The sequence below is a fragment of the Salminus brasiliensis genome, chromosome 2 (assembly GCF_030463535.1).
Source record: "Salminus brasiliensis chromosome 2, fSalBra1.hap2, whole genome shotgun sequence".
Lineage (NCBI taxonomy): Eukaryota > Metazoa > Chordata > Actinopteri > Characiformes > Bryconidae > Salminus > Salminus brasiliensis.
The window spans coordinates 42049947-42074393 of record NC_132879.1 but is presented as its reverse complement, the minus strand read 5'-3'; the positions used below and the strand labels follow the sequence as shown (position 1 = coordinate 42074393).

The following is a 24447-nucleotide window of genomic DNA, read 5'->3' as shown; positions in this document are numbered from 1 at the left end:
TCTCCATCAAAATCAATCATCAATAAATCATCAATAAATACTTATTCCATATCCCAACAGTAATATATATATATATATGAATCCTTTATCTTGTCAAAGATCCACTTAACTTGTCAGAATGATGGGGGTTCAAATAAAACCATGGGCTGAACCCTCTTTAACTCTTTAATTCAGCTTCAGCTTGTTTATGTGCAGATATGCCAGATTACAGTGTTGGTCTGCTGTAAGAGAAGCGGTCTCACCTCTGATGGGCGGTTGCCACGGATACCGCAATCACATGACCAGGGAACTTCGCTTGTAGAGAGTTTGGAGAGGGAGCTGCAGTTTTGGGGAGAGAAGGACAAAACTCGCCTGTTCAGTTGCAGGGCTTGTACGACTGTAGTGAACATGAGTATAGAAATTCCTGCCGGGCTGGAAGAGCTGCTGATTAGGTTCACAGTAGACGTGCTGCGGAATCAGCCCAGAGATGTGCTGGACTTCGCTCTGCGCTATTTCGAGCGGCTGAATCAGAATCGAGGCGAGGACTCGCCCTCAGCCGCTAGTCGCCCGGGGACAAAAGTCAATTTGTCTCAGGAGACACACTGCACCGAGGGGAAAGCAGAGGAGGACGTTGAGCTTTTTGGTACGGTGAATAGCTAAGATAGCTACATAGACATAGCTCACTGTCCACGAAAATAATGCCAGCTAGTTCGGCTTAACTTACTTTGGTATTCGCTCTCTTTTTTCTTTCTTCATTTTTCTTTATTGTTATTTTAAATTGTTTTTGTTCTAATCAGTTGTCATTTTTATCACAGCTCCAGCGACCAGCACATTTACAAGAAGAGTTTCAGGTAAGTTTACAACTGCACGTAATATCACACAGGCTCAATTATCAGGGGTATTACGGTAGCTAGTGCATCGTGAACGCGTTCTAGGTCTATCCTCAAACCAATATTTTTGCAACGAATAAAATTACAATAAAATGTTTCCAGTTCAGTTCTGATGTGGATTTATTTGACTGTCTAAAAAGCGTTGCACGTTTTATCTTTACGCTAAGTGTTAACTTTTACCTGACGTGGGGTTTACACATCTATGTGGAAGTGCTGAGTTGTGGTAAGACTCTCCAGTTTATACTGTAATTATGAATAAATGCATATAAACATGAGCTTATATGTCTAATACGCATAACACATCACTTATTTCATCTTGACTCGGTACTATAGTATCTCATGACTGACCACACCAAGACAGAATTTAACATTTTTGAAAAGGTTACACATGCAAATATTAATATATAAATATATAAATATTATATATTAATATATAAATATATTAAGGTTACCTTACACATGCATATTGACCTGAGCCTATATGTTTATTAAAGCTCATAACATGTCACTCATTCCAACCTAAAAACCTGATATTTGACCACATTAAGTTTAGAGCATATCTGCCTTGAGAATTTGGGGTTTGGGGGGCATTTAATGCACCTCAATATGAACTGTAATTGTGGACACATGATATATCCATCATTCCCACTCAGTGTTATCTTAGGATATTGGATAAGTGTCCACACCAAGCAGATCTGTGGGATATTTTTTTGTTTTTGAGTTTTTAAAGGTAACCACCTTAATGTATACTCTATTTATTAGGACATGCATGTAGACCTGAGTTTATATGTTTATTAAAGCTTATAATATACTTCATAATATATATCACTCATTCCAACTTATTTCTTTACTACAATATCTGACAAGTGTCCACATAAAAGTTGGTGCATATCTATGGTGGAAATTTTGGGAAAGGTAGACATCTTAATGTATACGGTCATTACTAATGTTAATGAACATTTCATGTTAGTTGTTAATGCATGCTTATTGACTTGAGCTTATAGGTTTAATTAAACTCATAGTACCTCAATCTACCTCATAACCTCATAGTACCTCAGTAAGTGTCCACTCCATGTTTAAGGCAGATCTATGGTAGAAGGTTTGAGTTTTGGAAGGGTAACCAGTCTAAAAAAAAATGACAGGATACTGTAATTATTAATGCATGTACATATATCTTGGTATGCATGTTTATTAAAGCTCATAATATAGCACTTATTCCAACTTGATTGTAAACTCCTAAATCTTGAAATGGGTGATCCCCAGTACAACCTGACAGAGCTTGAGCAGTTTTGCAAAGAGGAATAGAGTACAATTGCTGTGCCCAGTTGTTCAAGCCTGATGGAGACCTCGGGCTGTGATTGTGGTGAATGGCTTTTACTATATACTGCTGACCAGAAAGGGGTGAACACATTATATTGACCATGATTCCATTTATAAAAGCAATAAAAGGGGAAACATCTAAGGGAGTGAATACTATTCAAAGACACTATATGTTTAACATACAGTACCTTTTACACAGCTGTGTCACTTTAGATACAGTAGCATACGATCAAGTAGAAATGTGTGATACATAATTATACATTATAACTTACATAAAACATAAGCCTAGAACATTAATAATTATCTTAAAATGGGGTGTGGTCAGTCATCAGATCTTGTAGTTCTGAGATATTGTATTATAATATCAGGTTGCACTACAGTAATACCCCTAAAATATGAGCACCTACATTTGTAGTTGGACACCTTGACTGCAGCGATGATTTGATTACTTTAGATTTGCTGGGTTAGCTGATGTTTTCTGTTTAGTCGCTGCAGCATATTTGCATATAGCTTACTGTGACAAACTTCATTCACATTCATTCACATAAAACTGAAACATTGATTAACGCTTTAAAAAGGGCTTGTTTACCACTGAAACAAGAACAAGGCGTATTATGTGTTGTTTGTTACATGCATATCAGTAAAGAAAAGGGTTTTATCTAACATGCATTTCACTGATGATAAACATACTGTTAGGTGCTTCAGAATCATCAGCTGTTTCCACCTGTTTTTAAAAAGGGGGGTTTGGCTTGGCTCAGTGGAGATGTGAGCAGTGATGGTAGTAAGAACCAACGGGTCACAATGTCTGCAATGCATGCTAATCAGCAACGGTCAAATATATATACACATAAGTGTATTATGTAAAGCACGCTTTGAACAAAGGAGCTTCCTTTTCAATTGCCAACTGTTGCTGAGGCAAAATATTCATCATAAAAATCACAAGAGTGTCATGAAACCTACGGTTGTATGAGTTGTATATGTTTTGCTTTGGGGCCTATATTGTCTTATATCACTCTGAATGGACACTTTTTAAAAATACATTTACGTTAAGGCCAAAAGTGGATCTTACTGCAATCTGAAAACAATATCTGTGGCTTTAGGCAATGTATTGATAACTTTCATGTAGTAACTCTTTATAACGTAGCTTCTAGAGGCTTTTATCTCACTAGTCACCTGGTTGATATACCCACTACCTTTTTGACTGTATGTTTCTGTAGGGCATAAGTTTTTACTTCACACTAGTCGTAATGTCTCAAATGTTGAATTATACAGAAATGTTGAAAAATCTGCAGAATTCTAGCAGCTAGATGAAGCATAGCTGTTGAAAGAACTGCTGGATGCCTTACTGTGCAGAGATATCTGCAGGTCTCTTTATGTATATGTGTGTCTGTGTAGTTTCTGCAGAAACATACAATCCTTATAATGAAGAGGAGGAACACAGGGAGTGCAGGGTAAGAGAATTACATGGATATTGCTATTAACATGGAGAAAAACACCAAGGAATGACTTGTATATTAGCCTACATAGCAGTAGACGTCTATAAAATGTGTTTACAGGGTTTTTTTATTGTGTTTTTTTTTCTTTGTCTAGATCATCCATTCCAAGACAGATAAGCAGAGACAATGTCTACAAGAGGCCTGCAGAGATATTCTGCTCTTTAAGAACTTAGACACAGTGAGTGTCTGAGTAGTGCCGGCATGAGGAGGATTCCAAATGTATCAGTCAACCAGTACAGATCTCTCCAATATTTAGAATACTTAAAGATATTACATATTATGAGAGACTTCCTACCATGTCAGTCCATCTTGTTGATCTACAACTAGAGTTGAGCTACTGATATACAATTGTTTAGTCAGCCCTATATCTGTGCTCTTCATATGTAGCCTTTTTCTGACCACAGAGCAGCTTTTATCTGGATATTTTTGTGTGATAAACCTCTATCTACCTAGCAGTGGCACTGATGTTAAAAAAGTCTTGAGCATTACTCATACACTCATGTCAACACCACACTAGCTACTGTGTCATTGCCAATGTTTTGCTGCAAATGGTCCATCCCCCAAATATCTGATCCTGTTGTCAGAAACTGACTGGGACAGATAATACACAGCAAATGAAAAGCTACAGTATCTGACTAAGCACATACAGTCAGGTCCATAAGTATTTGGACACAATAAGTGCTGCACTTTTTGTTATATGACCTCTGTACACCCTTCATTTTGTCCCTTCATTTTTTAAGGCTCAAAAGTAATTGGACAAACTAACATGTTTATCAATATAAGGAGTATTTTTAATACTTGGATGTAAATCCTTTGTAATCTATGGCTGGTCTAGGTCTTAAATCCACTGAATTGTGGGTATTTTTGCAGTGGTAATTTCAGTAACATCTTATTCCAAGGTGTCTCTTGATTGTGACCTTTGATAATGATACGCCTACCTCCTCAAGATTGATTTGACTGGATGTTGTGATAGTTAGGTTTGTGGCTGAAGGGTGGGAGGTTGTATTGGTTAGGTCAAGCATTGGCTCATTTTCTATTTAAAGGAACAGGCACTCAAATTGGCCTTCTGAAAAGGGCTGTTTTAGACAGGGTGAGAATGGGTGCTGTGGTTCCAGGTTTTTAGTGGTATTTTGACCAAAAATTGTTAAGACACTTTGTTAAGACCCCAGGGTATCTGTATTAACTTGTGACAAAGGTGTATGATATGTCACCTTCAAGAGTGCCAACTCCAGACGGTTTATTTTTTTAATTTGCTATGAAATAATGAGGGAACATGCCCCACTCGCCTATTAAACTGCATATCAGTAATTGTTCAATTACTTCTAAGCTTGTAAAAAAGTAGGGTCTATGTCAAATTGGCTTTAATGCCATAATAATGCAATTTATTTGTTAAGCCCTTTGAATTAACAATTTGACACAAATCTGTCATGACAGCTGTGTCGTTGGGCATGTCTTATTGGTTTTAACAGAAGCAGATGTCTGAAGTGCTGGATGCCATGTTTGAAAGACGAGTGCAAGAGGACGAGCATATCATTGACCAGGATGACAATGGGGACAATTTTTACGTTATTGAAAGGTTAGAATTAAAAGTGTTCATTACACTCAGGAATGCCACACAGCACTTCTCAATAGGTTCAGACGTGTGAATAACCTTTTTTATTATGTAAATGTTCAATAATTATGTTTCTCAGAACCATACATCCAAGCCAGGAATCATTTAAACAGTGTATAACTGATAGAGATGTTCAGTTATTCAGAATAATGACACATTTATAATAGTGTGTTGCGTGATCAGGTGATGTATAAATCACTAGACAAACTTAATTTGACCTTTCTTGAGAGACAAATAAACACATGGATAGAGTACAATAACACAAAAGCAGAGTCCAAGGCTTTTACTGCTCTTTATAGGAACTGTCCATAATCAGAAAACTCTTCAGCAGAAGAGAAATATAAATAGGTCTTATGGGAACAGAATCAGCTGATTACTGCCCCCTTCTGATGAAAATGACACAGCCTGAATTTCTATCACACTTCTCTGTAGCAAATCAAACAATTATTAATGTGGCTTGTGCTAAAGTTTGGACAGCTTACAAAGTCAGAACTTATTAACACCCCCTTTGGCAGAAATCACAGCTTGTAGCCACACTTTGTAGCCAGCTTAAACTCTTTAGTTTTTGTAGATGGAATTTCCCCTGACTCTTCTTTGCATAATGCATCTAATTTAGAAGTGTTTATGGGTCATCTTGCATGCACAGCTTTTTGTGGTTGATCCACACATTTTCCATGATGTTTAGGTCAGGGGACTGTGACGGCTATTCTTCAAGCTTTGATTTGTTATTCTTTTCAGGTTCAAACTTTTTCAGAGTGTGTGGCATTTGCATTCAGGATTTACTGGTATTTTGTGGAATGCATTATTCCCTTCACCCTTTGAAATATTGAAACCCCAAAACATGATCTATCCACCCCCATGCCTTACAGTTGACATGTTCATATTTTTCATGAAATGTAAAGTTCCTTTTTCTCCAATCACACCATTTCTAATTAGGCAAAATAGTTCTATTTTGACCTTTGCCAGCATTGAAGCAGTTATCTCTGAGAGTTTTCTTGGGATTGCAGATGTCATCCTGGCCTCCACAGTTCCCCTGAACTGGCATTTCTTAATAACAGTCCACACTTTAGATATAACGTTCTTAAAAGTACCTTGTGGGCATAATTTACTTCTGTTTTCCTATCTTTAGACTGCTGCTTAGAGGAACCCAAGTATGATGAGTGTTTGTATAAAAGTTGAAGAGCTTGGAAATTTGATTTGAGACAAGAGTGTCTTTGAAACACTGCCCAGACATGATTAAGATTTGTTATCTGTGCGATCAGAAAACAAGCCTCTTATGCAGAAAGAAACAATACGAATAAATAGGTCTTATTCAAACAGAATCAGCTGATTGCTGCCCCCTTCTGGTTCTATCCCAAATGAAAGTGACAACCTTCAGACTACAGTTTAACGGCCTTGGAATTTTGAGACTGGAAAATCATGGATCTTAGCAACGCTCAGACTCAGACTTCATTAGAATTTGCTGAGAATACGTGTTTAGATTAGCTACAGAGGCTGTGTTTAGTACTTCTCTTTACAAAACATGTATATTTAGTCAGAGATATGTTGGGTACACTGATGAATGTTTATTTTTGGATTATTAAAGTAGTGCCAGCTCTAAGTGAAAATGGAACGCTTAAATGTGCGCAAAACTGGACTTTATAGTCCCATGGACTTTACAGTCCTGAACTTGAACAAACATACAATATAATGAACGTGAATATTCCCAATTAATGTTGCAATATCGAAACCAGTAGCTCAAAACAGTTTTCCTTTATCTTAGGGGGACATTTAGCATCTATATGAAAGTGGATGGCGAGGAGAGGTTGAGGGGCACTTACAAGAACCACGGCAGTTTTGGAGAGCTGGCACTGATGTACAACACACCCAGGGCTGCAACCATCATTGCTACCTCGGTTGGAGCTCTGTGGTGCCTGGTTGGTGACACAGCTTTAGCCCTTTGCTTGGCTTCAACCTTTCTAAAGTGTGCTCCAGTCTAGACCTAGTGACCTAGATCAGGTGTTGTAGTGTGGAAAAACACAAACGTGGAGCAAAGACTGGGGATCACTGCATTATTGTGTAAATAAAAGAGTAAATGTTTGAAAAATTCTACATGAGAATTTAAATGTTTTATTTTGTGATTTAGGATAGGGTGACTTTCCGAAGGATCATTGTCCGAAACAATGCAAAGAAAAGGAAGCTGTATGAGGCATTTATAAAGTCTGTTCCACTACTTGAATCCCTGAAAGTAGGCTACTGCTTCTCTGTAACACACAACTGTCCAGCTAGCGTTATTGGTAAAAGTTTATCATCTCTCAGGCTTGCTTTTGCTTTCTGCGCCCTCAGTCAGGGGAGAGAATGAAGGTGGTGGATGTTCTGTGCTGTCAGCTTTACAGTGATGGTGAGAGGATCATAGCTCAGGTGATACATATGTTTTTAGTTTGATTGTTTTGTTATTTATTTTTTTATGTTACTCATTCATATGGGATTGTAAATTGGATTTGGTAAATAGTAAATCAGTTTTTGCATGATTTGGTGGCTGTTCCTCCTTATTCCAGGACTAATGTCAGTATTTTTGTCTTTTTTCCAGGGAGATAGTGCAGATTGCTTTTACATTGTTGAGTCGGGGCAAGTGAGAATAACAGTGAATAAGAATGGGGTACGTCTATGTTACCAATTCAATGAATTGGAACTAAAAATGATACATAACTTTTTATTGTATGGAATAAATAGTTTGTTGTGGGATTATTCAGATTTCTCTGTGTGTACTTTCTTGATGTGTTCATGCAAAATACATATTAGCCTAAAGTTGCAAGGAAAAGTAAGTGAACCTTTGGAATCATGGAAACCGTTTTCACATATGAATTCGAAGTTGCCCTTTTGCACATGTAGCGTACAGCCTTCCATGTCTGATGCATTCTTACCACAGGAAATGTTCTGTGTGGTTTAGGCAAGGATCAGCGTACAGAGGCATGGCATAATGCAAGAAGTACTCTGCGAAACCTGGCATAGGTTTTGTGTCAATTGCATGAGAAAAGCCATTAATGCTGTGAATCCTCTGGAAGATGACCTGCTCTATTCACAGTGGGCTCACATGAACATTGCAATGACTTTGTACTAGGGGGCTGGCAGGATAAAGTCTGGGTAATGTCCAGTACAACTGATTTGGACATGTGTGTTCAGATCTACAGTTTTTCCGGTTAATGTCTGTGTTACCGTGCATATTTGAAAGGGGCTCTAGATTTCTGTATTGTATAGATATCTGTTTTATAACTAATCAAATGTAATCACAATTATACACAAACACAATCTTATTTGATAGCACACAAATAATTGTACTGTTCATGGGTTTTATTGAGCACATTGAGTAAACATCTAGAAAAAAGTAAGTGAACCTCTGAGGATGTTTAGATTATGGAGATGAGATTGGAAGTGTATGTTTCACAGGTACTTTATGAATCTGTTTTTCTCAAGAAGATTGCTGTGAACCATGCCTAGATAAAAACTTATATAACACTGTCTACAAATGGAGAAAACCCAAAACTGTTGATACTCTCCCTACGAGTCATCATAACAAGAAATCCTGAAAGAGGTTAGAAGGAACCCATAGTTAACAGCAAAATACCTCCAAAAGAATAGTATTCATGGAAGGACACCTCAGTTAAGCTGCTGTTGTCCAAAACCATGTTTCAACTTTGTTTAAAACCACTTGGATGTTCCACACTGCGTCTGGGATATTGTTTAAGACAGATGAGCCAAAAGTGGAACTTTTTAGCACAAATGCACAGTGCTTGGAGGAACGTTTGGAGGAAAAAGAACTCTGCACATCTACACCAAAACCCAACTGTGAAACATGGTGGAGGGAGTATCATGGTCCTGGATGCCTTGCGATCATTGAGAGAACAATGAAAGCAAAGGTGTATTAAAACATTTTAAAGAAGAATGTAGGAGACAATCAATCAACAATCCATGACCTCAAGCTGAAGAGACATTGGGTGATGCAAGGAGACAATACCCAGAGCACACAAGTAGATTAACTAAAGAAATAGATTTGGAAAGTCCTGACCTGATCCTATCAAGATGCTAAGGCATAACCTTAAGAGGGCTGTGAACATGTGGCATCCTAGAATTATTATTTATTATTTGCTAGAAATAAATATTGTCCTATAAATATTGATGAACTAAAACACATTTGCAGGTAGGAATGATTGTAACTTCTTTTTAACGTTGTACAAGTCTTTTTTGCAGCTACATAAAATGGGGGTGGAGGTGCTAAAGGGGTTGCTAAAGGGGGATCAACAGTTTTCAAGGGTCCACTTACTTTTTCTAGCCTGCACTGTGGATATTTACATAATGTGTGCTCAATAATTGACATGAAAAGGACAACGTTTTGTTGTATTACATTAGTTAGATTGTGTTTGTTTAGAATGTTAAGGCTTTGTTTTGTAATCAATTCAGAAATCCACTTACTAGTTTAATTTTTGAGATAAGGAAGGTGTTTATGGGAGTGTACTTTATGTCCAATCGTATCCAATTACCTTGTAAGCCCAAACCTTATTGCACATTTTAACTCATCATCTTCTTTTGTTACATACACCGAGCAACGCTGACCTCAGTATACACCCATGTTGTCCTGAGTGTGATTTTTTTCCACATCCAAATCTTAACTCTCTTCTTTTCTTAGGCTGAAACGGAAATTGCCGTGTACTCCAGAGGGCAGTACTTTGGAGAATTGGCTCTAATCACAAATATGCCTCGGGCTGCTTTTGTGTACGCGGTTGGAAATGTGCAGTGTTTAGGTATGATAATCATTGTGAAATTTCAAACCAACCAGATTTGATTTACTGTACATAACTTTAGCCATGCTTACCTTTTAGGTGTACGTAATTGGCTGCCATAAAACCTGTTGTCAGTAGTACAGTAGTACAAGGTGTTTGTAAATGTACATCTAGCACTAAATGCCGACTTTTACAAACATACACTACATGTCTATTTCATCCCCCGGTTCTTTCAAAATTAAGTTCTGCAGTAAATGCATCCCATTCTATTAGACATACTTTTCTATAGAGATTATACAAGCTGTATGTACAGATGAACACCTCTGTCAATGATCATCATAATTAGAAGGATTGTCTGCGTAAATCTGTGTAAAGCTCATTTTGTCCTCATGTTGTCCCCTGACCAATCAGTCTATATGTATGCCCCGCCTCATGTCACAGACTGATTAGTGGGGGACAACACCAGTATACTAGTGCACGGTTTAATAAATACCTAGTAAAGGTACAGCCTGTTTTACCAATGGAAATAGATCTCTTATGCTAGTGACTGAGGAGGACATGACTGGCCACAGAGCAGAACATAATGCATTACAGTCAGTCAGCTAACTGGGACTGTTCTCTCATTGGGTTTACTACAAATCACAAGTGGTCATACAAGGAATAGCTGCCTCAGACATATCAGATATACCTACACATTTTTATGGTTGTGCTCTTAATGGTCCCACTTTTTCATCTCTGCCAGTGATGGATGTGGATGCTTTTGAGAGACTACTGGGCCCCTGTAAGGACATCATGAAGAGAAATATTGCCAACTACAAGAAACAACTGGCCAAGCTGTTTGAGAGCGATACAGACATTGCATGTCTTCCACCTAACACTTAGGTGTTCCTGCAGGAATGTAAGAATTTTGTTCAATAAGACAAATCATTATTTATGCCTAAAACCCAAAGAAAGGAAGTTTAAGAAGACCATTTAACACCAGTTTTTCTGTGTGAAAACTGTATTTTATTTTTTGTACAACTGCCAACTCAAGGATGTTTGTTCAGGGCTGCACCTTTATAAGTGAAGCCAAACCAAGACAGATGTGTGCCTAATTAATATATTTTTTGTATAGTTTGCAGTTTTGTTTTCATCATAGTTTAATTTAGTGTAAATTAATTTTACTGACGTTGTTTCATTAGCTCTGTAAAATGAATGGTTAACAGCATCCCACATGTAATAGAATTGCATTGTTAAAACTGACTTTCTAAGCATAGTCACTATAGTTCAAGTCGTATTATGTGGCTTGCTAAATATATGTTTAGTATTAAGCAAGCAGTTCTAATTTTTCTGCCCATATTGCCTTGATTTTCAGTAAATAAAATCCACTGCTGAAAAAAACCCAAAACCTCCCAAAAAAGCACATATCAGCGTTTGCATACATAAACACTGATTCCTCCTTTAGATAAACTGATTTAATTATGTTTAGACTTTGATTAAACTCCATGCTTGTAGTCAATGATTAAATCAGTCTTTGTATAGATCATAATATTTCTATATGTATTTATTCCAGTCAAATGCCCTTGCTCTATATGTAACTGGTTTGTGGCCAGGCAACAGCCTACTTTTAAATACTGTGAGGGCCACTGTTGTGACAGCCATTGGCAAGGCCATCACTGGTGGCTGTTTGAATCTGGGCTATGTTTCCTGTCACTGCCACACGAATCACCTGCAGCCACCGCTGCTTCTGATCTTCAGATTCGGCAGCAAAGCTGTGGAGGGATTTTGACTGGCATAGGCGGAAACTGGAGGGAGGATCCATAGTCCGGGGGGTGTCATCGACACTGTATCCTAGTAATGGGATTGTAGACTGGGCTTTGACATCCTGAAGAAGTCCCAGTAGCAGCAGAGAAAAAAGATTCAAGCTGGTCAAATTATGCAGCATAAGAATTCTAATGACTGCCTATAATTATAAACTGAAAACCCAGGGCGCACCAGCAACTCTCTAAGAACTCATTTACATCTGGTCAATCTATTCGTTTTAAGGATCAGGATTATATCTGGATCAGGCCAATCCACATAAAAAAGTATAAATGCATTAAAGACACATTTAAAACACATACCAATTTGATCCTTCAAACCACTTCAGTAAATACACCAGTCTCCCCAAAACGCATTTGACAACCCAGGTACTAGTCATATAAAGTGACCAGGTGTAAACTGGGTCTAACGTTCACTTTATAAACATAACAGTAGATAGTATGAAATGAGGAATTCAATTTATTAGTCTCTATAATAATTTATTCATTAATGGATAAGGATCATCATTGCTCAGATATTATTAAGGTGGTGGATTGTTCTCAGCACAGCAGTGCCATCATATTTTCCACTGTGACCATGACAATAAGATCAGATTTTAGTCAATAGTGTAAAAGGATGAGATGAAGCTGATGTGAGGTGCTTTAGAATCAGTAGACAATTGTGTCGACTCACCTGCGGAGCGCCATACACATAAAGCACTACAGCCTCATTCTGCGGAATGACACACCAGACTCTTTGCCAGGGCCGAGCTTTCTCACTGTACAGCAGGAATCCACACATCAGACTGCTGCCTGAGAACTGGGCTGCCTCGATCTGAGAGACGAAAAGAGAGTGGAAAAACACCAGACTGCTTGTGTGAATTAATTGCCTTGGGTGTTAATATAATTCCTCATTACAAGTTAGGAACCAGCACACAACATATGAGGTGTTATTAGGAGCAGGGGCAGCACTGCACCCTCTACTGGCCAGCGAATTGCTTTGTGTTTTATATATATTGAACAGCACAACATTATGCATACACATACCTCCAGGATGCCCCGTTTCTTGGCCACAGTCCTCTCTTCGCTTGCAGCTCTTCCAGTCAATATGGAATAACAGTCTTTACACACCTTGTTCATTTTATTCCCGTCATACTCCAGGGCAGCCTTGTTGTCAGAGCACTTCCAGCAAACCACCTACAGCAACCCACAATTTCAGCCAGTTTACACACACACACTCCTGATGATTAGCGACACTGGCAGTACAGTTCTGCAACTTATGTAACTAGACTTGCTCACATAGCCACATGCTCTGCAGTGATGGCGTCTACGGGTCAGAGCATTGAAGAGCTCTTTGCATTTCATGCACATGGTAACCTCGTTGTCTCTGATCCAACGTGGTGCTCTTCTGCCCAACTCCTCAGTCTACATACAAAAAGCAAAAATAAGTATTCTGTGTTAGACACACACACACACACAAATATACACACAAACACAAACACACACACACACAAGCTTACTTACAGACACCTCCTCCTCTTCTATATCTTTAGAGGCAGACTTAAAAGTCTCATTCTTCTTCTGAAGAGTTTCTATTGTCTGCTGGAAAGCCTAGGGACATGCAAAATCACCTCTAGTTTAATACAAACCTTGAGCAAGCTAAGACATCTAACATCTAAAGAGATGTGCTACAGGCCTAAACGTTTGGAAGCATGAAATATACTTTAATGCTAGTAAAAGACAGATATATTCTGCAACTACATGAGTTTGTTATTTGATAAGCTTGAAAGAATTTACCTAGGTCTACCTATAGCACAATACACCCAATGCACATTTCAAACTTTTCAAGCTAGCAGTGACAAAATGTGTGGTTTTGGGAGCAGTCTCTTTAGTACACTACACTCAGGAACTCACTCAGGAAGGTGGTAAAGCTCCTAAAAGCTAGACAAAGTAGCTGTACTTAAGTTAGAGTAATGGACTGTTCTGAGCTAAAATAAATATAGGCAGAGCTCTCACAAACGTCATCATTCCAATAAGGGGAGTACCGGTACTTTTTCCCCACTTCAATCACTGTATAGAGCATATACAGTTTATTCATTTTTAGGATCACTTGAAAGCAGATCCAGTGGATTTTGTATAGAATGAGAGGAAAGAATATTTACGAAGTACATATTATTGTAAAATATAACAAAGCTTACTTCCACACTTTTGGCCTGCAATGTATGTTATTACAAATACCTTGATCCATTCTTCCTTGTCCTCCTCAGAGCTGTATGTATAGAAGAAAACAACAATTATGAAACAGAATGCCTGTGACACTAGTCTGACGTAGAGAGATCTCCTCCTTGCTCACCTAGCCTGTAGCTCTAGGGTGCGCTCTTTGCCTGAAACCTGGAAGGTGTGAGGGTAGGCATCATTCACGGTCGCCACCACCTTTACGCCCTCAATGCCCACCCGAGTGCGCACTGTGAACCGTTGACCAAGCAGGCTGAACTTAGGCACACACACCAGCAACATGTTGTTGAACTACAGAGAGACATAGGGAGTTTAAAGCATGATTAGTACTGTTAATTTGTATTACGGTTGTAATTTGATGATAACTCATCACTTTAAATTCTGTATTACTTTTATATAATGGTTTTGCAAAGAAAACAAAAAGTAATACAAAGAAACCCTTACACCCCTGGAGGAATTATGATGTGAACACTGAAAAGACTCCATTCAGTCAGTGAGCAGAGTCATATTCAGCCATAAAGTTTGAAGCACACAATTCTACAGAAGGTTACTACAGGTTTCCATGGCTCCAAAGCCCAATGGCCTTTCTACAACTCCAAGTGATGCTTGGCATTGCACAGTGAGATCTTAGGGTTGTTTATGGTTTCACACCCATGGAAACTCAATCTCTGAAGCTCCTTACAAGCTGTTATTATGTTGCCATGGACAGAACCAGGGCAAGAAAAGTACAAAGAACAGAAAATGTGTTGCTGTTAGACAATTTACAATAACAGCAAGTGAGAAGAGCATATCTAGCATGAACTGACTTTCTGCTTATATACTGACCTATATTACTGCCAGTGTTTGTCCATTGAAACTGCATGACTGCATGCTTGACCATGTAGTACATGTTGTTAATTTTGAACCTTTTTCTAAATAAAAAAGTAGTTCCAGGAGTGTGAAGTGAGTATTTGTTTTAGCTACAGGTGGCCTGCGGAAATATTGTGGAAAACAAAATATATATCACAGTTCACCCAATCAGATACATGTATTTTATAAGTGATAAACTTGGAAAGAAAAATATTCTTCTTATTATTATTATTATTATTATTTTGGAAGTGAGACTTACAAGAAAGAGGTATCTCTCCATGGCTGATGTGTTCCTGGCAGCCAACTTCAGGAGTAGCCCTTGTTTGATGAGCTCATTTGAGGCGTTCACAATGTCCTCCTCCCCTCCGAGCATTTCATAGACCTCTAGAAGCTTCTTTAGGTTCTCCTGTGAAACAGAAAGCGGAGCAAATATCAAATAATAAGAATATACATACATACTACTCTACAAGACCTATGAAGGTGAACCATAGTATTTGGCACCCCGCAGGTAAATGCAGCATCATCCCAGTGATGGAAAAGAACAGGACCAGATGACCTTTCAAATTACTCCAAAATCCAGAGGAATATTCCTCTGGTAAACATCATTATAATTTGCCACAATATCCCTTCTGTCAGTTCCACCCAGATGGCACAGCCTTTATTGCTCGCACACACTGATGAGCCTTGGGCACACACCATCCCTTTTTAGACCACTCTCTGTAGATACCCACCACAGGGGTACCAGGTGCAGCCCACAGGCCATACCGCTTTAAAGTGTCCATTTGATTCAGTCGTCTGGCTATAACAATTTGGCCTTGGTCAACATTGCTCATGCCTGACCATTAATGTGTTTGGGTTTTTTTTTGCAATATGTTAAATTAAACTAACTAAATATAATTTGTTGCAAACTTTTACTAAATATGTTAAATTAAGCAAATAAACATTAGTTATGCTTTGAAAAATGCAGACGTTTGTTCTCTCAAAAAGATAATTTATTTTTCTACCTAAAAAATCAACAACACATTTAATTTGTTAATTGACCAAACTTTTGCATTTGTATATATCAGTACTTATCAGTTTACCACAGTGGCAGGGGCTCACCATTTTCTGGATGGCACTGTTGGAGTGAGTGGCAGCCATGGCTATAGTCTGCAGAGACTCTGTGGATTGACATCAAGGAGTTAGCACTGAAATGTACAACTCAAAACTGAAATCAAATTGCTCTGCCATACATCGTTTTGTCATATTATTCTAGTTGCAGTCTCAAAGGTAGAACAGCTCCTAAAGAACCAGTGCAGCAGAAACTATAAAAAAAATGGTATATATTGTAGAAAATGTACCCTAAAGTATTGGCACATTTTGAAATCACTGAAACACATTAGAACTTTAGCACAGGTTCTAAGTAAGTAAGCACTATAGTTCCTGAGTACGGATAAATTGTCTTTACAGATAAACCACAAGTTGGATGTTTCTCTCACTCTCTGCTTGTTTGCGGTCAGGGGCGTCCTTCGGCAGTCTCTTCAGGTAGTCCTTCAGCAGCAGCTCGTAGCGAGGAACCCTCTGTACAGGCTCAAGCATGTGGTGCTGCAGAGTGAGACTACCACATATGTCCTGTTTCTGTAGTGGAACAAACAACCGTCCCATTCACTCTTGTCCATTGGAGAAGAATTAGTGGTTCCCTGTAGAACCACTCAATAGATAGTTCTTAAAAGCAGTGGTTATCAAACCAGTCACCAAGGACCCCTGACAGTCCACCTTTTAGTCCCTGTGTTGAGCCTAGAAACTTCCTAGAACCATGTGTCAACACCAAGACCTATTCAGGATCATTTATTCTTAAATGTCTAAAAAATGTAAGCTGCATACTTTTACAGAGCACAACAAAACAAACCACACCTGGATGTCTTGTATAACAGCGCTAAACTGTGCTGATCGCTCTGTCCACTGTTTGAGAAGCTCCATGGCATTGTCAAAGTTCTTCACATACTCTGCATACATCCTGAGGAAGGGGGCATGCTGCTCTAAGATGTCCCCTATCCAAGGCCTGCTCTCCCTGAAAGCAGATGAGAACACAGGTTGAATATACTTCTACTAAGAGTGAAAGAGATACTGCGAGTGTACTAAGAGACTATATACTAAGACTTCCTGACAATGTGATACAATTACAAAGACATAATGTCTCCTGAAATTATTATAAGTAAAAGACTAATATTTTGGAGGTGGAAATTAATGTCCCTAAAATTCATACACTGTCCTATAAATTCCCCTCAGCTAATTCACTGCCCACTGAACTTCCCTTAACTCAGACACTACCCACTAAACTCCCCTTAGCTTATAGACTGCCCACCATATTCCCCTTAGCTTATAGACATACACTGCCCACTGATCTCCACTCAGATCATACACTGCCAACAAAACTCCCTTCCTCATCTACTGCCCACGGAACTCCCCTCAGCTTATAGACTGCCAACCAAACCCCAAAACTCCCTCTTTGTCCATACACTGCCCACTGACCTCCACTCAGCACATACACTGCCCACTGAATTCCACTCAGATCATACACTGTCCACTGAACTCCACTCAGCTCATACACTGCCCACTGAATTCCACTCAGCTCATACACTGCTGACTGAACTGCACTCAGATCATCTACTACCCACTGAACTCCACTCAGCTCATCTACTGCCCACTGAACTCTCCCAAGCTCATTCACTGCCCACTGAACTCCAATTAGCTCAGACACTGCTCACTAAATTTTGCTTAGCTCATCTACTGCCCAGTGAACTCCACTCAGCTCACACACTACCCACTGAACTTCCCTTAGCTCAGTCACTACCGACCGTACTCCAATCAGGCTAAAGTGGCCTACGAGCTAAAGGAAGGTAAGTTTAATGTATTATGTGTTATGTAGTGCTTGTGATTACCATTGGCTCATCCGGGTCTCCAGGTCAGGCAGAAGAAACTGGCTGTGGAAGGCATAGATGCAAGCCACATTACAGAAGATGCCCTTCACTACATCCACAGGAAATGTACCTTTTGTTGCCTCCTGTGTTAACTTTGCGCAGAACACCTACATATGCATACATACACAGTTTACACACATACAATTATTGAACATTATTGAAATGGTGCTATGTAACTGAAGAATAACTGGAGAGTACAACATCAGTCATCAATCCCACCTTATGGGGCTGTAGTCAAGCTCAGTTCAGTAACCAGTTTTAGCAGAAAATTTACCAAACTGTGCTGGACTCTAGCCCGCTAAGACCCCACAAATGTCCCTTGCTCTAGATGAACATCTGACTCACTTGATCAAGCAAATAGAGACGAGTAACGTATGCTCTCTCAGTGAGCAGGAGCTCGTTGGCTACCTTATACAGCTTCTGCTCATTGGTCTCTTCCTGTGGAGAAGAGAAAACAGGGAGGGTGAGAGTGCTTAGCATTTCCTTTTTTAACGCTCATACTGAAAGTGCAGCCCCCGTTTTTTGCGTCGTGGTAAAGCATGTATGAGAGAGATCAGAGGTGGTCCGTGATGAGCAGGTTTTAATTAAAGAACTTTGAGACATGAGCCATATGCATTACAAGAAGACTTAATAAAGAATTATTGTTGATTTCTTAATGAATGGAGTGGTTCCCGCAACCGTATTTATTTGTCTTGATGGGTCAGCAGCACCTTATCTTAAGTAGTTACTGTGACTTACTGTGTCTTTTTGACATATGTAAATGTTCTCTATTCTGATTGGCTAAACCTTTCAGTAAAATAACGCACATCAAGCTTGGGGGCTAAAACATAGGGAACAAACTGTTACATTTGGTCTAGAATACTATTATATACACTATATAAGTCCCTCCAGACAAAAAAACTTGCAGGTTTAAGGTGGTAGTAATTTCAGGCGTCTGCAGATGGCGTTGCATGGGGATGATCAGGCTATAAGTACCTACGGGTGTTAGAAGGGATTCATAGAATGAAAAGAGGTGGTAATGTGCAGATGTTTCGTTCAATGTTTAACGTTAGATGTTAATGATTGGCAAAGGCCAAAGGCCTTGGTCAAAGGCCATAGTGTGATGGAAGTAGCTGAATTTGCAGGTGTATCGAAGCATACGGTCATGTAAGTCTACCAGCAGTGGTAGAAATAACAGTCTACAGGAAATTCTCACCAAGATTGTGTCCAAAAGATGGCGGGTTTCCCGACTTCGCTTCCAGGCAGGAATTGCTTCTACAAGTCAACACAAGCCCTTCACAACATATTTCTGAAAGAACAGACTGCAGAGAACTGCATTTTCATTTACAAGCTTTGAAACCCACCTGCAGTCTCTGTCCATAAATTTTGTTAAATTCTCTGATGGGAACGTCCTGTGGACTGGGATTTTTGCCACTGCTGGTAGACCCGTATGACCATATGCTTTGACACACCTGCAAATTCAGCTACTTCCCTCACATTATGGCCTTTGGCACATTCAAATGCAGCCACTCTTTTTTGCCAGTCATTAACATCTGATTTGTGGTCCATTTTCCACACATTGACCTAAACATTCACTGCACTGTACCACCTCTTCTCTGTCAGTGAATCCTATCACACACCCTGCAGGTATTTCTAGCCCTGTCATTCTTGTGCAATGCCATCTGCAGGGGCTGTTAGCACCTTACACAAGCAAAGTAACACATTTTTCTGGGAGCTTTACTACTTTACTCACTTCATTAGCTGCACAGATACAGAGTATATAAACAATGTAATGTACAAAATGTGGACTCACTTTGGGGTTGCCTTCCTCCATGGCCTTGCTCTGGTCATTGATGTGTCTCTCCTGCTCTCCTGTCTGCTGTGATAAAGCTCCCACTCTCTCTCTCCTCTCTGTCTGTGTCCTCAAGTCTGCATGGGCTGTGATTAAATGACCCTGCAGCAGGATCGGCTCAGTGTTTCTGGCCTCCGTCTCTCTCTCTCACATACTCCTCTGTGTGCGGAGGGTCTGTCTGGATGGTTGTCACAACGTCAGAGTTACACTCTGCATGTGTGTGTGATGGGCTGAGCTGCACTGTTGTAGCAGAACTGATGCTTCTGTCCTGTATAGCACTAGGACACAGATTAGAGGGAGAGAGTGTGTGTGTGGGTGAGTACAGGGTTGTGTTGACAGCAAGTGTAACAACCACAAAAGGAAGTGAAAGTGTGGCACATGAGGGGGAAGGCATACATACATAACTTCAAAGCCCTATTTCTTATGCACATAACACACACATACACCTCAGCAGGTACATGCTAATGCTTGCACTCAGAGACAAAACACAGTGTGCTCTCGCTCTCTTTCTGCGTCTCTCTTCCAGACGCAAACCATACGCTTTCACTCACCCCCACAACCACACCTACCTGCCATAATTTCTTTCTGCCACAGTCTTCTCTCCATCCATTTCCTCTGCAGGTGATCCACAGAGGCCCGAATATTCTGAACTTTCACTAGACTTTGGAGGTGTGCTGGTTTTGGGGGCATTGCAGCATAAAGAATATGACTTGGTCACATTTTAACTTGCTGCTGAACGTGCTGCTGATTGTTTGAGAACCTTGATTTGTCATGTAATGTAATGTATGTAATGTAATGTAATGACATAAAAACATGTAGGGAAGAAATCTATTACAGTATGTCATGCAGTGTCAGAAACCACAGAGCAAGACTAAGATTATGTCACTTCTGTGTAACATTACTATGTGATGGTTTAGGCATACAGTTTGCACAATGGGAACATGGTGGCCAAGCCTAGCTTGGCAGACCCACTAATTTTGAGGGGTAGGGGGAAAACAATGCAGATTTGATTTTTGCCTGAACCATTGTTTTTATGCCACCTGGTGGTGTATTCGTTTAAGTGTGAAATTATTTATTATTTATACAAGCAAAATGTAAAACACCTTGCCTTTGATTAAAGCACATTGCCTTTGAGTTTTAGCACTACAAAATACAAATATTATAATAAATCATGTTTTTGATGTAATATATCTGAATACATCGGAAAGCAAAATAGCTGTTATCTGCTGCTTTACGTCAGAAGGTCTATTTGCTTGAACTACTTGCAAACACAGAGTCAATTTTATTGAGAATGACATAGGACTGGTTAAATATGTGATTATTGTCAATTATATAGATTTTTGTTACAAGTAACATTCTGTTAACTTGACATTGTTAACAACGTAAAGTAAAGGAACTGAGCCAGCATTTTCCAGGCGCTCTTTAACAATGTTTTTTTTTTAGGGTAAATTTCACTTCCCCATCCAAAAGCCACCAACTCACTGCTGGATGACTACTAATTTAATGCCGATTACAGGAACAGAGTAAATTATGACTGTGAATTACATAAATTAAAAAGTTCACATTAACTAAACAACAGAAATTTGGTTAATGCTATTTTGACACCTGTTGTGAATCCTGAAATGACACCATATGACATATCTGCATATCAACACCCTAGTAACTTCAGAGCGTAAATAATCCAGTAACTATGGCTATGTCTGAAACTATGCCCTATTCACTATACAGTGATAAGCCATAGCATTAATGCCACCTCCTTGTTTCCACACTTACTGTCCATTTCATCAGCTCCACTTACCATTTATACTTTATTAGCCTCCTTTTGCCTTGTTCTTTGATGGTCAGGACCCCACAAGACAACCACAGAGCATGTATTATTTGGGTGGTGGGTCTTTCTCAGCACTGCCATGACACTGACGTGGTGGTGGCGTGTTAGTGTAGTGTATGTTGTGCTGGTACGAGTGGATCAGACACAGCAGTGCTGCTGGAGTTTTTAAACACTGCTGGAATGAGAATAGTCTTCCAGCCAACAGCAATTAATGAGCTTCTGTCTCTACAAGGTGGACAAACTAGTGTCTAACAAAAACTCTATGCTGAGAATGACCCACCACCCAAATACTACCTGCTCTGTGGTGGTCCTGTGGGGTCCTGACCATTGAAGAATGGGTAAAAGGAGACAGAGAACAAATTATGCAGAGAAACAGATGAACTGCAGTCTGCAATTATAGAACTGCAAATTGTCCCTATATGGTGAGTGAGGCTGATATAATGGACAATGAGTGTTGAAACAAGGAGGTGTTGTCAACTTATTTAGAAAGAGAAAGTTTGGGTGCTGGGTACAGTAAGTTGGCTTGACAAAGCTAGTTGTTAACGCTGAAACATTAAAGTTGTAGATACAGTTTCCTCCAGTTCTGAAATGGAAGGGCCCATTCTTTTGTTTTGCTACACTCCTGAGACTCTTAAGAACATTACCAAACTGTCACATTATTTTTGTGATGCTTTTCCAGGCTTTTACCACATCTTATTTCAGTTATTGTTTTTTTTTTTTTTTTTTTTTTTTTGGTGGGGGTAAACAAAGGTGGGGGAGTTCTCCCTTCAGTCTCCTCTTCAGGAGGTAAAATACTTGCTCAGTTCATCTCAGCTCTAGTGACTTACTTGGTCAGTGTAAAACATTCCAGGTGGTAATGTGTTTTGGGCCATTGTCTTGCTGAACACATGAAGTTTCTCCCAATTAGAATGTATGCATTTCTCTGTAAATTGTTGGACAGAGAATGTTTTCTATTTTTTTATTAATAACAGCCATCACTGTTATACACCAGTTTTTCTTTACAGCTCTAACAATGTTTGTCACCAACTGCTGATGTTGTCCTTAGCCAACCAGTTTGACGTTACAATACCAGATATTAAATTGATGGTTAATAGTTGCACATTAAAAGTTTTGCCTGTAGCAAAACCTGAGGCCTGTGTAGGCCTGACAAGACCCTAGTGAGCATCCAAATGGGCAAAACTTATGGGTTCCCTGTCGGGCTATTCCTACAGGCCACACATGGGCATGTTATCTGAAAGAGTCAATAAGGCACATAAGAAAAACAGAATATAAGTGACTTCTAGTTTTATCATGTTACAGAGGAAGGTGAGAGTTATAGTGCTTGAAATCTCCTCAATGTGTTCAGCATTGTGTTCTTTCATCAGATCCATAAATATTTGGACAGTGACACAATGTTTGTAATTTTGCCTCTGTACACCACCTCAGTGGATGTAGCAATTAAGATGTGATTGAAGTGTAGACTTTTAGCATTAATAGGTTTAACACACATATTGCATTAACTTAAAATTGCATTGAGGAATCAGAGACAGTGGACTGGATGTTTATTGATGGCTGCTAATAAACAAATAAAGTAGCTGGATAAATTGTTAAGTGTATTGAAGTACACTGTCACAGATTCAGTCAAATGCTGCAAAAGTGATAGAAAAGTACAGATGGGTAACGACCCAAAAAGAAAGCAAACCAAGGTCTTCTGAAGGCTGTTCTTAAATACCATCTTCTTAAAAAGTCAATTATCTTAACTAATCAGTAACTGAAGGCAGCTGCAGTAAAGACATGGCAAAGAATCACTATGCAGGACACTCCATGTTTGATGATGTCCATGGGTTCCAGCCTTATTAATACACATTATCCTTATGTTTAATTCTGTTAGTTTGTCCAACTACATTTGAACCTGTAAAAATGGAGGGATTATGTAAAAAAAAGGCTGTAACCTGTAAAAGGTTCATGTAATATCTTTTGCCAAACCTACTGAAAGTCTTCACATCACATTATGATTGCTTCATTTAAAATCCACCATGGTGATCTACAGAGGCTCTCAAGATAATCCTATGTTTTTTGCTGCTCCTCCAAGCTTTTCTCTTCGCTAAAAAACTCTGTCCTTTCTTCCTCTTTGAGAAACAGAGCTTATACAGCGTGTATAATTGTAGTTGCTGAGTGACTGCCGCTGTGCTGACACTTCTGATCAGTACACTTCCTCAATCGGATATCTCACTTCTCAATCACAGAGCTCCCCTCTCTGTATGCCTCTGTGGCCAACTTCTCCATTTTGGGGACCTGAATCAATCTACATCCTCTTAGGATCATGAGATCTAATACCGAAACCATGGCTGTGCATAGTTTCAGCAACAACAACAGACTAGAAAGGCCTTTTGCTCACTACTGAAAACTACACTACTAATTCTCTACAGTTAGGCTCCACTGTTTACTATTGTTCAGTCTGCCTATTAAGCAAGTTTACCTGACTTATCTTAACAGCCAGAATGACCAAAAAAATGAGCAGGGTGTGCAAAAAACACTTTTGCTTGAATTTTGTTAATTTAATCTTTAAATTTAAAACATTAAAAAAAAACTGATGTAAAAACTATGTTTAATTTGCAGATATCTACAAATTAAACATAGGGTAAGTATTAAGTAAGACTAGTGGAGGCCTTACTGATTAGGGATTCTTCACTCCCTAATACATCAACGCTGTAAAAGTGTATGCTCATATAAGTTGCTCTCTCTCTCTCTCTCTCTCTCTCTCTCTCTCTCTCTCTTACACACACACACAGACACTGACCTGAGCACATCCTGTGTCCTTGTAAGCCTGTATGTAGTCTGCTCTCATGCCTAAAAACATGTTTATGCCAACTGCCAAAGTTCTTCCCCTCCCATCTGGGATGTCTCTTACTCTTTTTTCATATTGAACGTAT

General features: G+C 39.2%; 2 protein-coding genes across 5 annotated transcripts; one reads left to right on the top strand and one right to left on the bottom strand.

Annotated features, from left to right (window-relative positions):
• The first annotated feature begins 314 nt into the window (after positions 1-314).
• Positions 315-11137, top strand: LOC140549302 (cAMP-dependent protein kinase type II-beta regulatory subunit-like). The gene is made up of 11 exons (XM_072672818.1): positions 315-622; positions 795-830; positions 3585-3640; positions 3780-3863; positions 5155-5261; positions 7060-7213; positions 7423-7524; positions 7623-7697; positions 7867-7935; positions 9961-10075; positions 10797-11137. Exons 1-11 carry the CDS (start codon positions 388-390, stop codon positions 10934-10936), a joined length of 1173 nt encoding a protein of 390 aa, XP_072528919.1. The 5' UTR covers positions 315-387; the 3' UTR covers positions 10937-11137.
• fgd4b (FYVE, RhoGEF and PH domain containing 4b) lies at positions 11037-24336 on the bottom strand. Of its 4 annotated transcripts, none has more exons than XM_072672813.1 (15): positions 24315-24336; positions 19669-19985; positions 18222-18314; positions 17838-17983; positions 16810-16966; positions 16395-16533; positions 16018-16076; positions 15176-15322; positions 14186-14358; positions 14071-14101; positions 13357-13443; positions 13132-13257; positions 12880-13029; positions 12527-12667; positions 11037-11918 (listed from the first exon to the last, which is right to left on the bottom strand). In XM_072672813.1, exons 2-15 carry the CDS (start codon positions 19687-19689, stop codon positions 11661-11663), a joined length of 1728 nt encoding a protein of 575 aa, XP_072528914.1. In that variant the 5' UTR covers positions 19690-19985; positions 24315-24336; the 3' UTR covers positions 11037-11660. The 4 variants fall into 4 exon arrangements, with proteins under 4 accessions (XP_072528914.1, XP_072528915.1, XP_072528916.1 ...); XM_072672814.1 differs by lacking the exon at positions 24315-24336 and adding an exon at positions 20277-20520; XM_072672815.1 differs by lacking the exon at positions 24315-24336 and having other exon boundaries at positions 17838-17879; positions 18285-18314; positions 19669-20045.
• Between the last annotated feature and the right edge of the window lie 111 nt (positions 24337-24447).

Excerpts from the sequence above, each read along its gene's own strand:
- LOC140549302 (XM_072672818.1), top strand. The coding sequence starts at position 388 with ATGAGTATAGAAATTCCTGCCGGGCTGGAAGAGCTGCTGATTAGGTTC. Across the intron at positions 623-794 it reads GGAGGACGTTGAGCTTTTTG|CTCCAGCGACCAGCACATTT; the intron begins GTACGGTGAATA and ends TTTTTATCACAG. Across the intron at positions 7,214-7,422 it reads TTGGAGCTCTGTGGTGCCTG|GATAGGGTGACTTTCCGAAG; the intron begins GTTGGTGACACA and ends TTTGTGATTTAG.
- fgd4b (XM_072672813.1), bottom strand. The coding sequence starts at position 19,689 with ATGGAGGAAGGCAACCCCAAA. Across the intron at positions 16,077-16,394 it reads TGACCGCAAACAAGCAGAGA|AGTCTCTGCAGACTATAGCC; the intron begins GTGAGAGAAACA and ends GTCAATCCACAG. Across the intron at positions 11,919-12,526 it reads ATGTGTATGGCGCTCCGCAG|GATGTCAAAGCCCAGTCTAC; the intron begins GTGAGTCGACAC and ends GGACTTCTTCAG.